Below are 24,836 nucleotides of genomic sequence, written 5' to 3'. Positions count from 1 at the left end.
AACCGAGAGAATTGAGGATGAATACAGCAGCCTTTCTTTCTTTCACATTCAAAGATTATGCTTATGGCAGCAATTACTACTTGTTTGAAATGTGTTGGCTGAAAAGGTGGATTTCTAAGCAATGCTTTCCCACGTGGCGTATTTATTGAGACTGTTCTTTGTTCTGCTGCCCGGACCAAGTTGCTGTTGACCTCCCTGTACAAAAAAGCCATTCCACCTTCTCCTTACCCCCTACCAGGCTAATATAGCTAACCCTATTTCTTGGGGAGGATCAGCACAAGAGCTCCGGGCTAACAGATGCGAGGGTCTCAGCTCAGGGGCACTTAGGACTGGTGCTCCCCTCCTTTTCCTGGGTTACAGACCAGGTGGGAGAATGGCTGACTTCCCACGGGTAGGACATCACCACTACAACTCTTGAGCATTTTCTTCTCTGTGATTCCAGATTTGTTTTTCCCCATGAGTTGCTTTTCTTGGAATGAGGACCCTTCTCGACACTGCCATTCTGTCCTTTGATTCTGGCTCTCCTCAGAATAAGCTGTAGCCCTGGAATGCTGAATTCAAGGTCTAGAGGAATCTTGTGGCTTCAAATTTCCTTCTTTCCGATTACAAATCATAGCTTACTATGGTAGGAAAGTAACATTCTGTTCACAATCAACCTCATTGTGACTAAAGCCAGCACTGGGCTCTTGTTATAAAGAAACAAGTTAGGCCAGAGGTGATGAAGAGTCAGACATTACTGTAACAACTTTAGGAGACTCAAGGAATTGGGAGAGGCTAGCCTGAGAAGAGAAGGCCAAGTAGATCGGCCATGATAGCTGCCTTCAATCAATTAATCAACTGGTGTTTATCACCTACTCAGTGCCAGGTACTGTACTGAGCACTGGGGACACAAGAAATTAAAAACCACAGATCTCACTCTGGAGGACTTCCCGATCTAATATTAGGGGGAGAAAATGTACAGAAAGGATACATTGGGGGTAGTCTCAGAAAGAAGGGAGGACTGGAACACTTATTCACTATTTACCTGGAATTGTGAATGAATTCGACCATTTTGAAGAGCAATTTGGAATTATGCCCAAAGAATTATAAAATTGCCCCTACCTTTTTTTTTTAAGGAGGGAAGGTAAGGCAATTGAGGTTAAATGACTTGCCCAAGGTCACACAGCTAGTAAAGGACAAGTGTTGCCTCTATCTTTTGACCCAGTAGTATCACTACTAGGTTGGTTTCCCAAGGTAATCAGGGGAAAAGGAAAAGAACCTGAATGTTCTAAAATATTGATCAAAGCTCTCTTTGTGGTGGCAAAGAGCTGGAAATTTCAGGGATGCCCACCAATTTGGAAATGGCTGAACAAGTTGTGGTATATGATTGTGATGGAATACTACTATTCTATAAGAAATGATGAGCTTGTGGTGGCTATGTGGTGCAGTGAATAGAACACCAGCCCTGGAGTCAAGAGGACCTGAGTTCAAATCCAGTCTCAGACACTTAACACACACAAAAACACCAGTCGTGTGACCTTGGGCAAGTCACTGAACCCCAGTTGCCCTCTGAAAAGCAAAAAAAAAATTATATTTGGGGTGGCTAGGTGGCGCAGTGAATAGAACACCAGCCCTGGAGTCAAGAGGACCTGAGTTCAAATCTGACCTCAGACACTTAATACAAAACTAGTGTGACCTTGGGCAAGTCACTTAACCCCAATTGCCCTACCTTCCCCCCTCAAAAAAAAAAGAAATGATGAGCTCAATGATTTTAGAAAAACATAGAAAGACTTGCATGAAAAAAATGAAAAGCGAAATGAGTAGAACCGAGAGGACACTGTATGCAACAATAGCAATGTTGTTTTCAGAACAACTTTGAGCAACCAAGGCATTTTGAGGATTAGAAATACCCAAATTAACTACAAAGGAGCTATGAAGGAAAATGCTATTTACATCCAGAGAAAGAACTGATGAATAGAAATGTGTATGGTGTGTATTTACATATGTGTGTATGTATATATATGTATACACACATACTTATTTGTGTCTAATGGTAGACATCTCTGGGGAAGGAGGGAAAACATAAAATTACACAATCATTTTATTATATTTTAAAAGGAAAAGCAAGTTGTATATAATGGAGTTTTGACGTGCAATCTTTTTTTTAATTCTACTTTGTTATGGAAATGCTTGTTTTATTTCTTAAGTTCAGAATTAAACAAAAAGAAAAAAGAGAAAAGGGAGGATTGGGAAAGATCTGTGACAGAAGGTGGGATTTTAGCTGAGACTCCAAAGAAGCCAGGAAGCAGAAATAAGGAGGGAGAGCATTCCAGGCATGGGGGGCAGGAAGAAGGCTCAGAGTCAGGGGATAGAGTATCTTGTGTAAGAAACAGTAAAGAGACCAGTGTCACTGGATTGTAGAAGAGAGTCAGGTGTAAGAAAACTGGAAAGGGCGGAGGGGACGGGGTCATCAAGGACTTTGAATGCCCAACAGAGGATTCTGGTTTTTGATCCTGGAGCTAATAAGGACTTATTGGAATTTGTTAAATAGTCTTCAAGTATTTGAAGGTGTTTAGCACAGAGGCACTTAATACATATTGACTGATTGATTGAAGGGCTTTGATGTGCAAGAGGCTTTAGGTATTCTTTTTACTCTTGGTTTTTCTCTTTTGGCTCAGGGGGCAGAATCAGAAGTAATGGGGGACATCCCAAAGAGACAAATTTAGGGTTTATATTAAGAAAAACATTCATAACCTCAGAGCTATCCCCAAACAGAATGCGTTGTTTTATAAGAAAAGGCTAGATGAACATTTTTGGGATGGGTTGTTCTGGTATAGACTGGCCTAGGTTCCTGACAACTCGAAAATTCTGGAATTTTGTAATTCCATAGGAAGAAACATTTGGGCTGCTGCGATAGCCTGAACTGTATAGGAAGTTTAAATATGGCAAATTTCATCTCATTAGAAATTTCATTTTTAAGGAGGGCTAGAATATATAATCCCTTTTGTTGGGGTTGGTTGTCTCTGACTGAGCCTGGGTTGGGTTAGTTTATATCTAAGTGAGAAGGTCCTGGATCTGGGTTAACTTCTAAGGTGAGCCTGGCAATTTACTTGAGGGACCTATGTTCAAACAACTTTGGCCCTTGCTACAGGGAATTGCTGGAGATGGTAAAGGAACCAAGGGCTCCTGAGGAACTTGATTGTCTTGGTGAGCAACTAAGAATGATTCCCTGCTTTGATGGATCTGTGATTGCATCAGGAGGGAGGGCACGCCTTTCTCCTTGCTCACTTCCCAATTCCTCTACTCCCCCTGATCATCTTCCATTCTTTTCCATGCCTTTCTGTAAATTTGCCAAAGAGGATCTACCCAAAGTTATTCTTGTCCTGCTAACATTTCAGCAGTATCAGAGCTTTAGGGAGTGTAGTGCCAATGCAATATTTATAGCACCAACAATCACAATAAATAGACCTGCATGGTGCTCATATGCAAAATATAACAGGTTATATAAGATAGAAGCAAAACATTTATTCAGACACCGGAAAACCAAATCTCAAAACTAGTAAGCCAATTCTATCATAGTAGCAAAGATAAGCCATAACAGCACAGAGAGCCACAGCATCCTTCAGCCTTCTCACAAACCAGTATTAGCCTAGCTGTTACAGCAGGTGGCAAAAAAAATCAACTTTTACTCACAAACCTTACTGACTCCTTGCCTCAGTGTCCTCTCTGTCCCACTTTCTACTTGGCTCTGACTCCCAGCTTCCTGTGGGCTCTGCTACTCCCTTTAGCTACCTCCTCCATCACAGGTTCCATGTGACTACATTCAGCGTATTAGGGGGCAGAGTTTATTTTCAAAGCAGGGAAGGTCTTCAAATTCCCTTAAGCTTATTAAGGGATAGGGAAGATCTTCAAATTCACATTACCATTATAGGGATATAACTTTTATATTCTGTTATTCAAGTCTTGCTATATGTGACCAGTTCAGCCTCCTTTTTGAGGCCTACATGTCTTCAATGACTTGAAAAAAAAAACCCTTTCAAACTCATGTCTACAATGGTAGCACACTGTATCTTAGGTCTACCATGAATCTTTTTATTACTCTGTGGATTCCCCTTCAATTTTGATTTTTCTTGAGACTGTGGTATTCCATAATTTGAATCCATTTAAGATAACTCAGAGAATACTGGTGTTAAAAAGGTTTGCCTTTACAGCAGCAGGTAGTTTGGAATCAGTTTTCCAACTGTTTAACTTAATCTCTTCCTGTTCAATTTTGGTCCCAACTCATTTGCTCTCTGAAATGCCTGTGCAAGATACACAATTCTCTCTTTTTTTCTCAAATGTTCCTAGATCATATTTTGCTTTCTTTTCCTCTTTTGATACTTTGCCTTGTATTATAGATGGTGTAATGCATCTGAAAATCAGGAAGACCTGAAGTTCAAATCTCGCCTCGCATACTTCCTAGCTGTCACTTCTTTTCTATCTGCCTCTGTTTCCCTAACTGTAAATTTGGGATAATAATAGCACCTACCTCACAGGGTTGTGAGGATCAAAGGAGATGATGAGTGTAATGTGTTCAGCACAGTGTCTGACACTAGCACTTAATAAAAGCTTGCTTCTTCCTGTGGTAGTACAATATAAGCTCCTTGAGACCAGGGACTATCCTATTTTTCAGATTTTGTGTCTGCAGAGCCTAGCACTGTGCCTCAATACGTTGAATATGTGTATGTGTGTACAGATGGCCAGTCAATGGACTGTGTATCTGACTGGGTTTTGTAATGCTGGGCAATATGGCTTTTGTCTACAAGGCAGGTGTTAATAAGAGATCTATTTTGAATGACTTTAGATTTCATTGTAGAGGTTTTTGTGTGTTCCAGGGCTCAGTTTAATTAGTCCTCTCGGAAGAGGAGCATTTAGAGAATCATTGACAGGGAATCCTTCTCTATGAATTCTGCACAGGAGTCTCCACAACACTGGAAAACACAGGGGAAGCTTATGTTTCTCTGCTTGAAGCCTCATTTGAGGATACTCAGGAGATTGCTAAGTTATCTCTATGTGTATGATTTGAACATATGTGAGCCGATTGGAAGGTGCATCTATTCTGCCAAATTATATATGAAATACCAGACCTATATTTCACTAAGTCTGTTTTTTTGCTTTTTTTTTGGAGGGGGGAGGGCAAGACAATTGGGTTAAGTGACTTGCCCAAGGTCACATGGCTAGTTTTTGTGTTAAGTGTCTGAGGCGGGATTTGAACTCAGGTACTCCTGACTCCAGGGCTGGTGCTCTATTCACTGTGCCATCTAGCCGCCCCAAGTCTAATGTTTTAAACAAGCAAATGACATGCTCATTCATCTGTATTGTCTACCACTCTCAGGAGTTTGGTGGACTTGGTTTCATGGTGGAAAGGTATTAGTGACCCCGAGAGCTACCCACTAAAGGAAAGAGCCCTAGGAAGAGCCCCTGAGCTTTTCTGAGCTACCCTGTCGGAGTAAGACTACCAGGAATCCATCCCTCAAATCCCTTTGCCTTTGTGCAGAGACTAGCCAGCTCTGATCAGCAAGTGACCAGCAGCTCTCCGGGGCTCTTCTCTTCTCCTATCCACACCAGTCCCCAGCTCCAACTTCCTTGCACCCTTCCCTTGAGGCCTAGTCCTGCTGGACCCAGAGAACTTTTTAAAAACCCTTGAGTTTATGGGTTTGGGAAGACAGTGTCCTATTCCCCCTGGAGCCCAGTGGGGGTACCCCACTCCATTCAGGAGGCCAGCAGATTGTCCTGCCCTCACTGACCACCTCTTTATTTCGTGAGATCACTTATTTAGTTGTTTTTCAGTTGTGCCCGACTCTTGATGACTCCATTTGGGGTTTCCTTTTTTTTAATTTTTGCTTTTTGGAGGGGGGGAGGGCAGGGCAATTGAGGTTGACTTGCCCAAGGTCACACAGCTAGTAAGTGTTAAGTGTCTGAGGCCGGATTTGAATTCAGGTCCTCCTGACTCCAGGAATGGTGCTCTATTTATTGCACCACCTAGCCATCCCCATTTGGGGTTTTCTTTAAAAAATTTTTTTTGGGGAGGGGCAGGGTAGGAGGGGACATTTCCCTTGAGAATTTCACATACATTTAAAAAAATAGAGACTATTTATTGTGAACTGAAGTCCTTAGAAAACAAACCCTTAGGGTCTGAAATATAGACTAAAAAATTAAAATTCAGGAGGGGGGGTTCAAGTTCAACCTCGTGTCCATTTTCCAAACTTCACCCCTTCCACATAAAACCATCCTGATTTTTTCAAACCTAGAAGGAAAAAGGTAGGAGTTGGGATGAGGTAGAGTCACATTTGAATCCTGACTCCACAGCTCTATCAGTCTCCACTTCACATAATGGGAGACTGAGGGGGGTAGGTGCTGTTATAAAATCCTAACCCCTCAGAAGGCATTCCAAAAGGAAGTTCTTTTCCAATGCTCCTGTTCTTCTTGGAAGCCAGGAGCTCCTGGTCCTTTGAAAGTGAGAAGAGCAGAGGGGCACACAGGTCCGTAGTATCCCAGAATGGGTGGGGTCATCGTGGGTCTCTGGCTTCACCACCTCTTCCTCCCAGTTCCAGGCTGCAGCCCCAGTCCATCCACTGCACTGCAGCCCTGGACATAGGTGAGGGTGGCAGTGGCCAGCTCTTTGAGGGCTAGCCGCTTCTCCACTTCTGCTGCACCCAAAGCCCCAGGCTGGTCCTGCTTGTTGGCCAGCACCAACACAGGCACACCTTGGTTGTCCGAGGCCTGGCTGATCTGGTGGAGTTCCATCTTAGCCTCCTTAGCGGCATCCACCACAAACACCATCTCATCTGTTCGCCGTGTGTGAGACCTCCACAGTGGCTGCAGCTTCTCCTGCCCCCCTACATCCCACACCTGAAAGGTGATGGCCTGGGACCCTCCCACAGCCATTTGGATCTTCTCTGTGTCGAAGCCCTTGGTGGGGGTCTACGCTCTGGACAAACTCCTTGAATTTGAGCCGGTACAGGAGGGAGGTCTTTCCTGCTGAGTCCAATCCAATGACCATCACGTCCAGGCAAGGCCTGGAAGTGGGGCAGGAATACAAAGGCATTGGGTGCCATCTCTGTAAGGTGGTTTCCCATGGTATGATGGTAGTACCTAATGCAGCTTATGTCTTAGTTCTCGCTCACTCAGGGTGGTGCTTGAAAGGAAGTTGCTTAGCAAGATTAGGAAGTTGGAGCTGGGTTATCTTTCTTCAGCTACTGGGGGGAACCGCACTCTCCTAGCCTAAATCTGGGTCCCAGTCCTGCTCAGGGCCTGGGCCCACTCAGACGGTATCACTCCAGGCTGCCGCTCTGCTCTGCTCATTTGGGATTTTCTTTTTTTTTTTTTTTAATGCTTTATTAACTTCTGATTTACAGCATTCGTTTCCACCAGATTTTGAGTTACAAATTTTCTCCCCATTTTTCCCCTACCCACTGCCCCAAAATAGCAGTCCCACAGGATATCCCCTCCTCCAATCTGCTCTCATTTGGGGTTTTCTTGACAAGGATACTGGAGTGATTTGCCATTTCCTTCTCCAGCTCATTTTACAGATGAGGAAACTGAGGTAAACAGGGTTGTGACTTGTCCAGGGTCACACTGGTAGTAAGTATGTGAAGCCAGATTTGAACTCAAGATAAATCTTCCTGACTCCAGACCTCATGTTTTATCCGCTGTACCACCTAATTGCATCTCAGTTTTTTAGTATCTCCCCTCCATAAAAGTAGCTTGTTTTAATATCATGTGGTACATTCCATGTTTCTTTGTGCCAGGTTTTGGTATTCCAAACCTTCCTTAGTCTGTATGAATTGGATGATAAAGTCAGGGCTCAAATCCCTCTTCTGCTACCACTGCTTATGTGGACTTTAGGAAAGTCACTTCAATCCTCATCTTCCTTATTTCTAAAATGAGCTGGCTGGACTAGAATGATCTCTAAGGTTTATACCCAGTGGTGTACACATTGACTGGGACAAAATAAAATAATTAAATTTATTGATAAATTTTACAACTTCACATCAAGTGAAACCATGTTAAAATGGTTGCTTATCCCAAGTAATTCACACACCACTGGAACTCAAAATTCTATGATCAAATAACCGAAGATATAATCTGAGAGAGAAAGGCATCTATGAATGCCCGATGCTTTCCTTCTTTTCGGCAAGGATAATGTATTTCTAAGTATAACTTTCTTATAAGAGTTTTATAGAGATAAAAAAAAATAGATCTCTTGGTTGGTGGTCTTTTCCATTCTTTTACAATCTTCCCCTTTTGGAAGTATCAAAATAGGTTCTTATTTTGTTACAATCACTCCTTTTACACAAGCTGGCATTGAGTTCATAGGAGTTTTAATTCATCATGAAATCATATCACTCTTGATACAAAGGGTACCTTTGATGAACAGATCATTTTTTGAAGTCTAACTGATTACGGCCCATAGATTTTCAATGCAGTTCAAATCAGGTGAGTTTCCAGGCCATTCAAGTATATTTATTTTAATACCTTGGATACATTTCTCGTGATCACATCTTTTCTGATGTGTGGCATTGTCAAGGTTGTGTTACAATGGTTCATCTCTATATTGGGACTTAATTCCTGAACAATTTAAATGCATCTTAGTAAATCACTCTATTTATCAGAACTCACAGTTATCTCAAAGGGGACAAGACTCTCAGGCCCACTGAAAATTTTTTTCAATCTTTTTTTTTTTTTTTTGGTGGATGTTTTATATTTTAAAGTGTCCATTTCCTATAGGCTTACCTGAACTTCTTGTGACCATGGTTTTGGATTATCCTTGAAAGTGAATTTATGTGGCTTTGTGGCCCTTTTACCAGTCTTCAGTAATCCGGTCTTTGTATTATCTTGTTCATGACAATTGTCTTGTTCATGACAAAGAGCTTTTTCTTCAAAAGTTAGCAGGTTTTTTTTTTTTAACTGACTTTCTTGCTGTTCTTCCAAATTTTAAAAAGCTTCTGAAGCACTATAGAGAGCTCAGTATCCATCCCTGGGGCCTCTAGGTCCCTCTGAAGGGTTTTGCTTATTTCCTGAGGATTAGTCTGTTTCTCAGAAATAGTCTTGTCAGTTTTGAGGCATTATTTTAAATTTTTGACTACACTGGGGCGGCCAGGTGGCGCAGTGAGTAAGAGAGCCAGCCCCAGAGTCGGGAGACTTAGGATCGAATCCGGGCTCAGATACTTATCACCTCACCCAGAAATAATTGGCTGTGTAACCTTGAGTTACTTAGCCCCAGTTGCTTTAAAAAAAAAATTGACTACACTTTCCTTTTTGCTTTGCTATAACTGATCTTATTTCATTGTTGGCTTGGATGATTCTTGAAAACACTTGCCCTAACTACACCACTAGCTGAGGTAAGATCTCCAATCCTCATTGAAATGTGCTACAGCTTTTTTCCCTTTCTTTGGTGGAAACAGCACTTCTTAATGATTGTGGAGGAAAAGCATGACAAAAGAGAGGGAAGGAATGTGTTTATAGGCCAAAAGGTAGCACTCAGCTGATAGAGAACTAATTAAAGGTGGGGAGGCTAGCTCAATTCAGTTTTTTTGGTCTAGGTCATATTGCTGAGTTAGGCTAATGTCAGCAAAATCAAAAACCCATGGGCCTTGCCAACACCAAGTAAAACCATGTTAAAATGGTTGCTTGTCCCAAGTAATTTGCACACCACTGGAACTCGAAATCCTATGATCAAATAACTTAAGATGTAATCTGAGAAAGGCATCTATGAATGCCTGATGCTTTCCTTCTTTTCAGCAAGGAGAATGTATTTATGAATATAACTTTCTTATAAGAGGTTTATAGAGGTAAAAAAATAAGTCTCTTGGTTGGTGATCTTATCCATTCTTTTACAATTTTCCCCTTTTGGAAGTGTCTTGGAAATTCATTCCTGTCTGCCTTGAAATGGTATCAGAGCCAGCACAGTTTCCCTCGATGGTCAGTCAGGTCCCACCACTCTTTCTGACTTTATCTCCTTCAATGCCAGCACAATGTCCTCACATCAGTCAACAGGGTATTGAGGCAGTCAGGTTCAAGAACAGGGGTATCAGTATTGTCACTGATGAAGACTGATCACTGGGCACATGGAGCAGAGATGTCTCCCTTTTATGTCCATTACCGTGAAGACGATTCTTAGAATGATGCAGTTTAGCTGGTTTCCACACTACACTTTGCAGGCTGATTTTCTGATTGGCTATTTCTCATCTCTGTTGTAAGGAGATAGATTTCAGTCTTTTATCATAGTCTGCTCTGAAGTTATGCAGGTGAATTTGTACTCTGATATGGTGTACTCTCTGACTGGCAAGATATTTTTACTGGCTGAGGCATTTTCCGGTCAAAATTCTTTCATTTATAGCTAGAATATCAATATGGATGTGGTTCATTTCTTCCAACAGAGTTAAGAATTGTGTGGTTCTTAGCACCCAATTCCCTTCTGCCACTAGGATTGTAGAAAGAGAAAAGGATTGTATGTGGGTCTTATGGGCTGCCAAGACCTGTCTGAATTTTGGCTTCATTGGCATGGCCTTCATGAACCCAGGGTCACAACCTTACTACAACGAAGCATCAGAGGACTTCAGTGGAGAATTTTAAAATGTACTTAGGCACTGACAAAAAAAGTAATACTGGAAAATTTTGAACAATCTGTGTAGAGAGCTATGACTGAACATAAAGATTATTTGAACTTTAATTTTTTTTTCCCTTTTGGAGGGCAATTGGGGTTAAGTAACTTGCCCAAAGTTACACGGCTAGCTTTTGTGTGTGTGTGTGTGTGTGTGTGTGTGTGTGTGTGTGTGTGTGTGTGTGTGTGTTAAGCGTCTGAGGCCAGAACGGAACTCGGGTCCTCCTGACTCTGGGGCCCGTCCCCACTCACTGAGCCAATTAGCCACTATAATTTTGTTTTCTTAATGAACACAGTCCAAGATTCTTTGGAAGAACAGTTTTAGTCATCCAGGTGAACTTCCTCTCTCTCAGTTTACATTCTGGAAGGTAATAACTTCTTACACCTCCACTGGGGATCTGGGATGTCAGTAAAATAGGACAGCTTATTCCATAAAAATGGAGAGGTCCTAAGTTAAGGTTACATGAGGTTACAGATTTAGAATGGGGTTTTAGAGATCACCTATTCTAACCTCTTCATTTTACAGATGAGGAAACAGAGGCCTGGAAAAGTGACTTGCCTAACATCCTGTAGGTCATAGGTTAGCTGAGGTGGGATTTGAATTGAGGTCCTTGGATCCAGAATGTTTCCCATAGTCCATGCTACTCAAGTGTGGAAGCCTGAATTCTTTAATTAGCGAACATTTTCATGTGGCTTATCAACTGCTCATCATTCTCACTTTTTGTTAGTTGTATTTATAAAGGTGTACTCTGGTGCTATTAAATCATGTGACCCTGCACATACTATGGACCTTTTTGGGAGTCCAGTCTCATCCAGAACATGAATTGGGGGGGGAAGAAGATCCTTTCTATGTCCCTTTTCAACTCCCCAATTCTAGGCAGTACATCTACTTTCTCCGATCCCTTGAATGGTGATGGTGGCAGTTTTCATCTTGGATGATATCTAGTCTTAGGAAACTCAACTGTCTCCCACTTCTGTTTGCAATAGAATGTAAGCCCTTTGAGGGCAGGGACTATTTCAACTTTGTCTTTGTATGTGCAACATGGTGTCTGATGCGTACTAGGTGTTTGATATTTGAACAGAGTTGAAACAGTTTCCTATATTCAAGCCCTTTTAATCATAGTAGTAACTGTTTTTTCACTGCATTCCAGATCATGGCCTTCTGTTGCAGTTATTCTTGTGGGTCATTCCTCCCCAGCTCTGAAACTGGGCTCTTGCCCAATACAATTAATTAATCTCCAACCCATGAGCACAACCCCTTCCTGTCCCTCATCCCTGCCCAAGTGCAGTTCTACATAGGTGATACTGAGTGTGAATGAGCACTCCAAACACTTGTTCAATGACAAAGGGGTAGAAAGATGATTTATTAGCCCAGTAGGACCCTGTCCCTCCAGAGATACAGCCATGCCTTTCCCGTGGGTTACCAATGGCTTCTGACATGGCACATAAAAACTGCTAGGGTGGTGACTGCGGGAGATCTATCAGTCTGGCAAATTGTACCGGGTTTTCTGAAGCTCCTACCAGCGAATTTAGCCCGGCTGCCCAGCTGTTCTTCAATTCTGTGGAGAACAGAAAGAGTAAAACCCATCATGTGTCAAATTCTAATGCCATCAAATTCCTTGCTTAGAGACTGGAGCAAGCAGGCAGTGCATGAGATGGAAAATGGAAACGATGCCACTCCACTTCTTCCTCTGGGGGTTGGGTCACAAACCTTCAAGTGTAATGGGATCAGCAGGAGTTCTTATAATCATGCCCCTAGCCCACGTGGATCAAGAAGGGCCAAGCGCTGGGGAGTATGGCGAGCCCCGAGGCCACTCACAATCTGCCCAGTTTCTCTCCCACTATAATGATAGTTCTCAGCAACTTCCTATAGCACAACTTTATTGGTAAACAATCTTCTTAGAACATACTAGGCCTGATTTTCCCATCCCTCGGCCACCTCCTAATCTACAGCCCCTGTGACAGAGGGCCAGAGGCCCCCTCTCTGTGCCCCAGCATCCAGTGAAGTCATCCTGTCCAGACTGGTGCTGCCCTCTGTGGCTCTGCATGGTCACTCCCTCTCCTTTCTCACTGTGGGGGTGGGGGATGGTTGCTGTTCTCTTCCCTGCAACCCCAGCTCTCATTCTTGACAATTCCAATATTCACACTGATGTCCTTCCAAACATCCTGCCCTTCCAGGTGACCGACCGGCTCATGTCACCCCACTTCCATCCCAGCCCAGCCACTCACAGGTGTGGCTGCATCTCAGACTTCCCCAGAACCCCACGATGTCCATCTTCTCATCTCTCTAAGTCGCCCCAATCTTTGGCTCCTTAGTCTGTAGCCATTCTTCTAGTGTACCCCACAGCTACCAGAATAATCTAATAGACACAGAGTATGTCACTCTCATGCTAAGAAACCTTAAGTGACTCCCTACTGCCTACAAGAGAAAGTAAAACTTTCTGAAGCAGTCAGAAGTATGAAACTTCTGATCCTGAAGTACTTAGGCCCCCCCATAACTGGGCTCCAAACTCCTCTTCTGGCTTGAATTCCCATTACTCCCCTGGACTGTTCCCTGAATTTGATATATGAGGACAGCAGCTGGGTGATGCAGTGTATAAGAACACTGGGCTTGGAGTCAGGAAGACTTCAGTTCAAATCTGGCCTCATACACTTACTAGCTGTGTGACCCTGGGCAAGTCACTTCATCCTGTGTGCCTCAGTTTCCTCATCTGTAAGATAAGCTGGAGAAGGAAATGGAAAACCACTCTAGTATATTTCCAAGAAAACCCCCAATGGAGTCATGGAGAATTGGACTAAAAATGACTAAACAAGAAGAAGAACAAAGCATCGAACATAGTTCTGAATAATAATAAATGGCTGGCATGACTCTCCTAGCACATGAGCATTTCCAATCTAGACAAAACAAAGGAAAGTGCTGTTTGTGCTCTCTGGGATGAATCTGGAATCTAAATTCCTAGGGTGGAGTCCTACTACGAACCAGCACTTGAGGATTCTGACCAGGGGTCTCTTTGTCCCTCTCAGCCTGCATTTCTTCTGGGTCAAGTGTGAATAACAATCTTCACCTCTACCTACTACTGTGGGGGAGCTGTGAGGAGGATCAGGGGAGGCTGGCCCATCCCCAGAGAAAGGCTTTCCACATTATGGAAAGAATGGCACATTCTGAGGATGGAAGGATGATTTGGGGCAAAGTGGCATGGAAGCTGTGACAGAAGGTCACAAGATGAACACATGGGAGAGCTGCTGTTTTACATAATGATTTTCAAAACTGGAGTTGGGGGAATAAGGCAGTAAGCATTTACTAAACACCTACTAATGGTCAGGCACTGGGCTATGATCTCAATCATACTGATCCTTACAACAACCCAGGAGGAAACTGAGGCAGACAGAAGTTAAGTGACTTGGCCAGGGTCCTATAGCTAGCAAGAATCTGAGACTGGGCTTGAACTCATGTCACCCTGAGGCCCATGCTCTGCACTGTGGTGTGCCCCAGCTACACCGTTCCCCTCAGGGAAGAAGAAAAAAATAAATGAAGCCTTGCAGATTAATGAGACGTGAAATTTAGTCCTAGGTCAAGGCAGTCTCTAGCAGATCAATATTAAGATTCTGTTAGAATTTTCTTGGACAGGAATATGAAAAAGTACAAATCAGCTGAACTGAAGGAAATTCACTGGGCTCCCACAGCCATGAGTGGTTATACACCAGGTGCCATAGTGATTTTGGGTAAATCACTTCACCTGCCTGCTTTCGGTCTCCTGTACACAAAGATAATTAAGTACAAAATGGAAGCACAATACTATGGGCCATGGAGGGCTCTAACAGCTAGGGATTCAGGGGAGAAAACGAAGTCCTATCCTGTCCTTTGGGACAAGGTGCCTGCCACCCTTGTGCCTGGTGATCAAGGCAGCACTACAAATAGGCATGTCAGTAAAATTACAGAATTTAGAGCAGGGTAGGACTCTGGAGACTGGTTAATCTTCCCCCATTTTGCAGGGGAACACCAAAGCCACAGCGAGATGATGGGGATTCCCCAGGGTTCACAGCTGCTTAATCAGCAGAGCTGGACCCCAAACCAAATCTGTATATAAACTAGGTTCTGTTTTCCCTGCATCATGCCTCTTCATTCACATAAGGGTACAAAAGATTCTGAGACATCCCTGTAATGGGAATGGAAATTTTAAAGATCTTCCCTGCCCCTAGGCTAAAGTGCACCTGGAACCTGGGATGGGAGGCTTGTTTTTCAGCAGATACTTTCTGATTGGCCAGTGGGTCAATAAGGTTGTTACATTCTCTGAGCCAGGAGAAGGCTATATAAGCCCTGATGTGTAGCTTTGTTTTGGGGCTCACTTTGAGAAGTGTTCTGTGATTTGATCAGATGAAACTCTGGGAAGCCGGGTGTTGAGAGCCCCCCAAGCTGTCTACTTGATCTGTTTCTGTCTTGCTAATTCTGTCTGTATACTCTGAAGTTCGGGGTGCTGACTTTTTCCCCTGAACTAGGTAAACGATACATATCTGACTGATTAAAGTAAGCTTGTTAACCCATTTTGAGTTGCTTTCCTTTAACAAAGCAGATCTAAGAACCTGCGTTGGCAGACACCCTGGGGACGCTGCGGTGTTTGCTGCTACAATCCCTCTGTTCTAAAAAGGAAAGGCCACCAGGGCTGGTGAACTTCCTGTTGCTGGTTAGGACCCCACCATCCTCCCAGAGACAAGGCCTAGTGTTCAGTGCTGCATCCCCTCTGAGGCACCCTGGAAGAAGTGGGAGAGGCTGGGGGATGGATCACTGGAGGGAGTGCCCCCATGGGTAAGGTAACAAACTTTTAAACATTTAAGTACCAATGTAAGAAGAGCTTTGTTGATTTTCCTTCAGAGGCTCCCAAAACCCTCACCTGAGAAGCTGGTTATACTTGGCCAGACGCTCAGATCGGCAAGGGGCACCAGTCTTAATCTGGAAAAAAGCAAGTCAGGAGGAATCCTTGTAATTGAGCACAGAGTGGGAAGGCTCTGCAGGTGGGATGTGACTGCAGGATGGGGCAGGTCATTCAGGGTCTGAATGACTGTTAAGACTCTAAAGATAAGCCCAGGCCTAGAAGAGGCACCAATGGCATATTGGAAAGAAGCTAGGAAATCCTGGCCTTCTGGGAGATCACAGCTAGGCTAGGTAAGGGCAAGACACGCTGATCATGTGAGGTTTCTCTCTTTGGTTTAATGTAACTGTCATTTCAAGAAGATGTCTGGGATGTCTTACGACTCAGTCACCCTGAAGTCTGGGGCTGGGAGGATGCAAGGAGTACCTTCAGCACAAAACATTTCCTTACCTGTCCAGAGCAGAGACCCACTGCCAGGTCTGCAATGAAGGTATCTTCAGTCTCCCCAGAACGATGGGAAACCATCACTCCCCACCCACTAGACTGGGCCATCCTGCACCTAGATGTCCCACAAAAAAAGACAGAGAACACATGTGATGACATCTGAAGCCAGTCACTCCCTTTATACAAAGCACCTGTGTTGGGCACTGGGGGGGGGGGGGGAGACAAAGTTGAGGTCAGTCCAAGGATCCCAGGCTACTGTGGGATATGATACCTAACCAAAATGAAAAGGATATAAGGAAAGTTTGTAAGAGAGTCCCAAAGTTCTAGGTCACTGCTGAGTGGGCAGTTGTGGGGAAATCAAGCAAGGCTTCACAGACTATGTGACATCTGGCACCTGGGAAGGCGAGGGGGAAGGGAAGGCACTCTAGGAGTTAAGAATGAGGGAAAAATGCAGAAATGTGAAAGTGAACTGCATGAGACAGTTTGGCTGAAGCACAGAAGACCTGATGAGCAACAGAATTCAGACCAGAAAGGTCAGGCAAGTGACCCCAAACTGTGGAGGGCCTAAATGGTAGGAGGAGGAATCTTGACTTGATGTGATAGTTATAGAAAGTTGCTGAAGAATTTTGATCAGTAGGATGTAGCCTGATCTCTGTCTAGTTGGCTCTGGCCTGAAGAGGGTAGAGAGTGAAAAGGTTCCTGAGAATGTCCAGGGAGATGGTAATGAGGGCCAGCCTAAGGGAGCAGCAGTGACAATGGAGAGGAGAGGACAGATGGAGGGAGAATCAGCAGGACTTGGTAGGGGGAAGAAATGAGTCAAAAGAGCAGATGGATGGTGAAGCAGGCTCTGGGAAGTACACACTTTAGTTCTCCGTTATTTAAAGTTCAGTTCACTGAGAGAGTATTCCTGACCCCAAGTCCATCAGACCATTTCTCACCCCTTGGCTAGGATCACAGAGGAGTCACCAATGGCTCTTAGAAAGGATCTTAGTCAAGGATCCTAATTACTTGTTCCCATAGCCTCTGTCCTGCTACCACTTCAACGTCCACCACTGTTTCCTCAAAGCTGGCCCTGTGAGGCCCAGGTCTAAGAACAGCAGGACTGTCCCAGCTGGCTCCAGGCTCAGCACATTTAGCCAGCTCCCACCCTTGCCAGAGGACTTACGCCTGGATCGATTCTGTGACAGTGCCAATCTGGTTCACTTTGAGCAGGAGGCAGTTGCAGGCTTTTTCCTTGATGGCCTTTTTGATGCGCACAGGATTGGTCACGGTGAGGTCATCCCCTACCACCTGGATGTCCACAGAAGCAGTGAAATCCTTCCAAGATGGCCAATCGTCCTGGTCAAAGGGATCTTCAATAGACACCACTAAGGGAAGGAGAAGATGAAACATGAATGGGGCATACTGACATTGCTCAATTCCAATAGCTTCTCACTTAAGTTTAGGCCAATAAACCCAAGTTTCTCTGATGATTTAGTCCTCTATCAGGACACAAGAGACAACTTGGAATTTTGGGATAAGAAACCTTCCAATCAATCTGTGTTGCTTTATGTATAAAAGCAGGGGGAAAGAAGGAATGGGAAAAGGGAAGGGAATAAATATGTATATGCTTAATGCCTACTATGTGCTAGGTGCTCTGCTAAGCACTTTTTACCAACATTACCTCATTTGATCCTCAAAACAACCCTACTAAGTAGGTGCTACTATTATCCCTATTTTACAGATGAGGAAATTGAGGCAAATGGGGTTGAGTGACTTGTCCAGGGTGACACAGCTAGTGAGTAACTGAGGCTGGATTTGAACTCAGGTCTTCCTGACTCCAGGCCCAGCCTGTGCCCACTGTGCCCCCTAGCTGCCTCCAAGTACTGAGAGGAAGTTAGAAAGAAGAGTTATATTGCCTTGGAGATCCCTGGAATCCCAGGGTTTCAATGAGAGTGCCCCAAAGACTCCCTCCGCAACTCTGGGGGAAGGCCGTGAGTGGACTCGGCACTTGTGCATGGACCACGTCGAGGGCTCCTGGTTCCCACAGCTCCTGTGGCCATGGACTGAGCTGCTACTGAAGAACCCTGAGAGCTGGATCTCCAGTTCTGCCCTTCCCTCTCCTAAGTGAGGCCTCACCTGGGTAATCCTGGATTAAAGTCTTGTACAGGCTGCTCAGATCCTCTGAAGTGATACGTCTGCTGGGGTCCTCGGGAAGCTTGAACTCTAGGTCGTACTTGCCATCCCTGTAGAACTCCGAGGCGGCCACGTCCATGCCAATGACAACTTGCTCTGTGTAGCCAGCCTTAGCAATCGCTTCTTTCAGCAGTTCGAGAGCTGGAAGACATGGTGGCAACAGCGGCAAGAGTGAGGGAAGAGTAGGACCATCAGCTGTGCTGGAGGAATGGTCAATCAAGCCAGGAAAGGAAGAGAGTCTCTCTCCATAATCTGTCTGGGGCCAGGCTTTGGCTCCCTTTGCTCTCCCCAGCCTGGAGGATGACAGTGGCCCAGCCCTCTGAATGAGGTCATGCAGTGGGAAATGTGGTCTGATCATTAAGATGGGGTCTTCCCACTGACAAGCAGCCCAGATTTCGTGTCTGGGGCAGGTCTGTTGGCCAGGCTACAGTTCCAGTAGGCAGCTGAGATGAGGCCTTTCACAGAAGCAAAGTTTAAACGGAAGCAGCAGCTGAGAATCTCAGCACAAGTGTATGGTCCGTAGAGATGGAGGCCTGAACTGGAAGGGCCTCTAACCTCGTCATCAAACACAGACACCACAGAAAGCGGGTGCCTTCTAAAGGAAAGTCTCCCACTGTCAAGGGAACTTCATTTAGTTGTGCTTAATTACTCAAGGACTACTGAGGCTTAATTAACCAAAATAACTGGAGGAAAGTTACAAAGAACTCATGGTTCTGAACCACGTACCCTTTCCTGAACATTACTGATTTCAGACCTTTCCAGGTGCAAAAGGGCTCAAAGCACACAGTCAGTTTCATTTAGGGAAACAATCAGACTAGCTGGTATTTAGGTGCATCTAGCTATGTGAGGAAGAATAAAGTACAATGTATTAGGATTCTTTCCTGTTTTGTTTTTGTCATTGAAGGAATAATTGAAAGAACCCAGCAGAGGGCTGACCCTGGAGCAGGAAAAGGCGAGATTCTGACTTAAAAACCCTCTTGGAAAAATGCCCCCGGACCCCAAGGGCCAAAATCCACTGAGTCAGCTCGTTCCATTCCAGGTTTTTACCTTCTTTACTCTCCAGGATGTTCGGAGCAAAGCCGCCCTCATCCCCCACATTGGTGGCGTCCTGTCCATATTTCTGCTTAATCACACTCTTCAGGTTGTGGTAGACCTCAGATCCAATGCGCATGGCCTCGCTGAAGCTCTCGGCTCCTATGGGGAGGATCATGAACTCCTGCATGGCCAGGTTGTTACCAGCGTGGGAGCCACCATTGATCACGTTGAAGGCCTGGGGAGGAAGAGGGACAGTGAGTACGGTGTGTGATGGAGACTTGTCTGGGAGCTCTGCTGCTCCGGGCCAGCTCCATTAAGGCACAGACTGTCTAGATGAAAAGCTCTCACCCAGTCTAAGTCTCCCATCAAGCCACAGAGATGTTCCCTTATAGTGACTGCTATCAGTACCTCATGGACTGATTTCCTTTTGAAGCAGAAATCGTCAGGCCTCTGAAGGTCTTAGTTTCCCATAGCCCAGACAGAATTTAGAGGCCCTAAGCTAGAGAGGTTTAAACAAGAAACCTACTGGTACAGGCAGAATGATCTCTTCTTTACAAGCAAGGTCAGCAATGTGGCGGTACAAGGGGACACCTCTCTCAGCAGCTCCAGCCTTGCAAACAGCCAGAGACACTCCAAGTATGGCATTTGCACCAAATTTACCTGAAACAGGACAAGAGAGCTGTTAAAGATATTTCTTTAAAGATCATCTGTCTAATTTCTATTTTCTTTTCTGTTGCCACTTTTTAACATATGAGATACCACACAATAACAACAAAGATCTATTCAGCATGTGGTCTCTAACAGTGACCTTGAAAAATGTTTCTGGGAGAATACAGTAGTTCTTCCCCCCCAAAAAATCTCCATTTAAACAAAGTAAATCTGTGTTGCTATCTTTGCCTTTTATATCACCTTCAGTCCCAAATATTTTCTTCCCTGCTTCCTTCCCCCTCCTTCCCAGTGAGCTCCTTTCTTGTAACAAAGAATAAAAAGAGAGAAACAAGCAATTTGGCCTGGAGGATTTAATATCCAGCCTCAGACATTTACTAGCTGTGTAACCCTGGGCAAGTCACTTAACCCTGTTTGCCTCAGTTTCCTCATCTGTAAAATAATCTGGAGAGGAAAATGGCAAACCCTTCCGATGTCTTTGCCAAGAAAACTCCAAAAAGGGTCATGAAAAGTCAGGACACAACTGAAACAAAAAAACCAATACATCAATTGAGTTTGACAGTCCAGGCAACAAGTTAGCTCCTCCCAGTTCTGTAAAGAATTTTCTTATCTCTCCCTCAAGGCCAACCCTGGTCATCATACTTTATTAGCCAGTGTTGTGTTCTTTGGAGGTAGTCAATCGTGCATGTTGTATTTGTGCTTCTGCTTACTCCCTTCTGTATCAAGTCCAAATGAGCCTTTCCATGCTTTTCTATATTCATCATATCTATAATGTTTAAGATAGGGAAGCAACAGTGGCATTTACGTACCACAGTTTATCTTTTCTTTATCAACAGGCAATGCACCTGTTCCTTCATTTCAGTCCTGTCTGACTCTTTGTGACCCGATTTGGGGTTTTCTTGGCAAAGATCCTGGAGTGGTTGGCCATTTCTCTCTCCGGTTCATTTTACAGATGAGGAAACTGAGGCAAATGGGGTGAAGTGGCTTGTCCAGAATCACCCTGGTAGTAAGAGTCTGAGGCCAGATTTGAACTGGGGAAGAGGAGTCTCCCCGACTTCAGGTCCAGCACTCTGTGCACTATGGCGCCACCTAGCGGCCAACCCATCTACTTTGATCCCAATTCTTTGACCTCAGAAAGAGCGCTGCTATGAATATTTGAGTATATACCAGATCTTTCTTTCCTCATGGTCTGTACCTAGCAATAGAATCTCTGGGTCAAAGGGTGCGGACTTTTTTTTAAAGCACAATTCCAAACACAGAATGAAAATGTGCAATCTGTTAACTACGGACCTCTAGAAAGCACAATATAAGCCAATAAACATTTATTGAATGCGTACTCTTGTACACAGCACCACTGTGTGTGTTGGGCTGGGGGAAGATAAAAAGATTTGCAGAATCTCTGTCCTCAAGATACTTACAGTTTAGTTAGGCATGGCAGCCCCACAGATGGTGGTAAGAGACATCAGAGGGACAAAGTAAAGAGCTACAGGAAGTCTGAAGGCAAAGCCCCTGGTGGCTCAGTAAAGGATTCCAGAGGAAGTGATGTTCAAAACGGGCTTTAAGAGAGAAGAGGGATTCGGCCCAGCTTAGAAGGGGCCTAAGTTTCTGGAAGGTAGAAGAGAGGGGAGCTGTAGGGAAGACAAGACCCCTAGGATGCAGCTTGCAGTCAGTGAGCCAATCTTTGGCTGGCTGTTGCTTCAGAATCAGTGATCAGCTGACACAAACATGTGATTGGGCTTAAGAAAAACATCTAAGAGGAAGAAGCCAGCAAGTCCATTAATTAGTTCATTTCTTGCACAAAGAAAATGTTGGGAGGTCTTTGAAGGTGTCTGCAGCTTAAAGATTCCTAATTCTTTTGGAATTGGGATGTCAGGCTTTGGGGGCCCTTCTGTTTTTTTACTTTTAAAAACCAATTTAGCTTACATATCCACTGGTTTCATCACAGCCTTTTTTTAAATTAAAAAAAATTTTTTTAACAGTCTGCCAATCAGAAACACAAGCCATCTCCTATTTGGGCAGGGAGAGTTCTAAACAGGAGGAGGAAGATGACACTTTCCGTTGATTTCCTCAGCCAAGGGAATGGGATTTGAATTTCAGCTTTAGCAAATTCTACAACCAAGGATTCTAAACCATGAAACACACATTGGCTATTTCCCATAGCAAACCTTTTCCTCTATCGTTCTGCAATCCTTGTCAGGGCAAATCCAATTGAATTCAGCAAACAAGATTTATTAAGTAACGACTATGTACAAAGTACTGAGCTAGCTACTGTAGAGGGAGAGGGATAGGGAGGGGGAAGGTAAGAGGGAGAGTAGGGGAAAAGGGAGGGGGAGGGGGACAGAGAGACAGAAAGAAGGAGGGAGGGAGAGAAGGAGAGAGATGGAGAGAGGGAGGGAGAGAGGGAGAGAGTTGGAGAGAGAGACAGAGAGAGAGACAGAGAAAGAAGGGAGAGGGAGACAGAGAGAGAGGAGAGGAGACAGGAAGAGAGAGAGGAGAGAGAGAAGGGAGAGGGAAAGAGAGAAAGAGAAAGAGAGTGAGAGAGAGAGAGAGAGAGAGAGAGAGAGAGAGAGAGAGAAAGGGAGAGAGAGAGAGAAAGGGAGAGAGGAGACAATAGAGAGAGGAGAGGGAGAGAGGGAGAGGGAGAGAGAGAGGAGACAAGAGAGAGAGAGGAGACAGAGAGAGAGAGAGGAGACAAGAGAGAGAGAGAGAGAGGAGAGAGAGAGAGGGGAGGGAGAGGGAGAAGGAGAATCCTGGTGACTCTAAATTGCTTAGCTCTCCCAGAAGTGGGGGCAGGGCAGAATACAATCTATAAACAGATAAATACACCTGAGGGAGACATCCTGGGTGTGAGGGCTGGGAAGGAGGCCTGCAGCCTGAAGGGTGCACTGCAGGTCCAGGGAAGGGGGGAAGAGGGAAAGCTGAGCTCCCAAAGGCTGAGCAGCAGGAGTATCTTTTGTCCCACTATCTCTCAGATTGTGTACATTTCTGGGATACAAAGGAAAGCAAATTCCATTCTGAACCTGTTAAGTGCTACCTAAATACAGGAAAGGACCCCCATACAGCAAGGGGCTCCTGGACAACCACTCTGGGCAACGGAACCCTTCTTCATTCCTTCAGGCATTTTCAGTTGTGTCAGACTCTCCATGACCTTATTTGGGGTTTTCTTGGCAGAGATACTGGATCGATTTGCCATTTTCATCTCCAGCTCATTTTACAGATGAAGAAACTGAGGCAAACAGGGGGAAGTGACTTGCCCAAGGTCACCCAGCTAGAAGTGTCTGAGGCTGGATTTGAACTCAGAAGATGAGTCTTCCCAACTCCAGGGCTGGTGCTATCTAACCTGGCTGCCAGGTCCCCAAAATTGTCAAAACCCAAAGATTTCTTTATGGCTACTGCTGGAGAGGACCACCAGGCACAAAAGAATCCAAACTGTTTTTTCAAACTAGAAGGAATGTCGGGAAGTCCCCTTATTCCCCTTCATACTATGCAAAGACATGCATCTTTTTCTCTTTCCCCTTTTTTTCTTGGAGGGCAATTGGGATTAAGTGACTTGCCCAAGGTCACACAGGTAGTTTTTTGTGTTAAGTGTCTGAAGCCGTATTTGAACTCAGGTCCTCCTGACTCCAGGGCCAGTGCTCTATTCACTATACCACCTAGCCACCCCATGCATCTTTTTCTCAAGGAGATTCCATCAGGAGATTCTCTGGCCTCCTTGAGGCCCCTGCTCCAGCCTGTCCTCCAGGTCCCTCTTGCAGGTTTCCCTGACCCCACCTTCTGCAAGAAGCCATTCCATAATTTCCCATCAGCACCGTCTCTATCTGGTTTGTGCACGGCTGCTGTGGCCATTAGGCCGTGGGCTCCTGGAGGGCGGGGACTGTCTGTACATCCCCACAGCTCAGCACACAGTAGGTGTTTCACAAATGCATGCTGACTTGACTTCTCATTTCCGTGTTACTGACTCACTTTTATTCTGGGTGCCGTCCATGCTCAACATCAGTTGGTCGATTTTCTCCTGATCCACGACACTAAGTTGCTGTAAAGGCAGAACAGAGGGGAGCTATAGGGAAGACAAGACCTCCCAGGACTGCAGCCTGCTAATCTTTGGCTGGGGTCCCTTTGGAATTGTTAATCAGTGATCAGCTGACACATGTGTGATTAGGCTTAAGGAAAAGAATCTAAGAGGCTGAGAAGCCAATAAGTTCATTAATTAGTTCATGAAAATATTCACTGAAAATATGGCACATGAGACGCTGTGTACTCCTGCATCTGATGTTAGCATGATGGCTCAGGGTGACAGAGATGCACAGGACTGGATTTCTTGTCACAATTTTCCTTCTCTCTACTAAGGCAGCATCTGATAAATCATCAAGCATTGTCAGGATGATCTCTGTGAATGTAAGGCAGTGCCAGGCACTCCCTCCACCCCCCAGTTTAGACCTCGAGCCCTTCACGACTCAGTAGGAAGCTGCTTGAGGCACAGAGCTAGGCTGATGTGCCTGGGCTCCCAAGGCCAGCAAGTGTCTGAGGCTGGATCTGAACCCAGGTCATCCTAATTCCAAGCTCGCCACTGTTCATTATTATCAGGCTGCCTCTGTCAGCAATGAAGAAGTCACTAAACACTGAACAGCCGTGCACATAGCACCTTGCTGGACATCAAAGAATAATGGAGCATACTGAGCTCTTTGCCTTCAATCTGTTTACAGCTTCAAGAGGATTTTTTCATCCTCCTTCCTCTCAGCACTGGGGTTCCCAGGGCAGTACCTGAGGGCCACCTGCTCCACCAGCTCTGCTGAGCTCACTTGGAAACGAGTTTCTAGCAACTGGTAAATAAAAAGTTATTCTCATCCTTCTACATACTGGGACCACAACATATGCAAAAGATCATGCCATTTACATTTTTTCAAGTACCCTTTTATCTTTAATTATTATCAATACTGGCAAAATTAGGATTTTCCAAGCCCTTTCTTGCCAACTTAGCCTATTCCCAGGGCATGGTCATGGGCTTTTATTGGGGGAAACAATTC

General features: G+C 44.7%; 1 protein-coding gene and 1 pseudogene across 6 annotated transcripts in view; both read right to left on the bottom strand.

The window, feature by feature from the left end:
- Nucleotides 1–6,040: 6,040 nt before the first annotated feature.
- LOC138154031 (ADP-ribosylation factor-like protein 4D) lies at nt 6,041–7,097 on the bottom strand (annotated as a pseudogene).
- Nucleotides 7,098–11,956: 4,859 nt separating this feature from the next.
- The window catches only part of LOC138154205 (alpha-enolase-like), a 37,507-nt gene continuing 24,627 nt past the window's right edge, over nt 11,957–24,836 (bottom strand). For 4 of the 6 annotated variants that reach the window (XM_069078760.1, XM_069078762.1, XM_069078761.1 and 1 more), the window contains 8 exons: nt 23,776–23,845; nt 19,673–19,806; nt 19,159–19,381; nt 18,055–18,252; nt 17,102–17,303; nt 15,943–16,051; nt 15,514–15,572; nt 11,957–12,183 (listed from right to left, as the gene is read on the bottom strand). In XM_069078760.1, the coding sequence (XP_068934861.1) occupies nt 12,045–12,183; nt 15,514–15,572; nt 15,943–16,051; nt 17,102–17,303; nt 18,055–18,252; nt 19,159–19,381; nt 19,673–19,806; nt 23,776–23,845 (1,134 nt within the window). In that variant the 3' untranslated portion in view covers nt 11,957–12,044. The remainder of the gene's footprint in view (nt 12,184–15,513; nt 15,573–15,942; nt 16,052–17,101; nt 17,304–18,054; nt 18,253–19,158; nt 19,382–19,672; nt 19,807–23,775; nt 23,846–24,836) is intronic. The other 2 variants (XM_069078765.1, XM_069078764.1) reach the window with 2 other exon arrangements.

This window comes from Petaurus breviceps, unplaced genomic scaffold (assembly GCF_028583685.1).
Source record: "Petaurus breviceps papuanus isolate PSGF00001 unplaced genomic scaffold, PetGlider_PUasm1.0 91041, whole genome shotgun sequence".
Classification (NCBI taxonomy): domain Eukaryota; kingdom Metazoa; phylum Chordata; class Mammalia; order Diprotodontia; family Petauridae; genus Petaurus; species Petaurus breviceps.
Note: the sequence above shows the minus strand (reverse complement) of the source record. Positions and strands in the feature narration are given on the sequence as shown.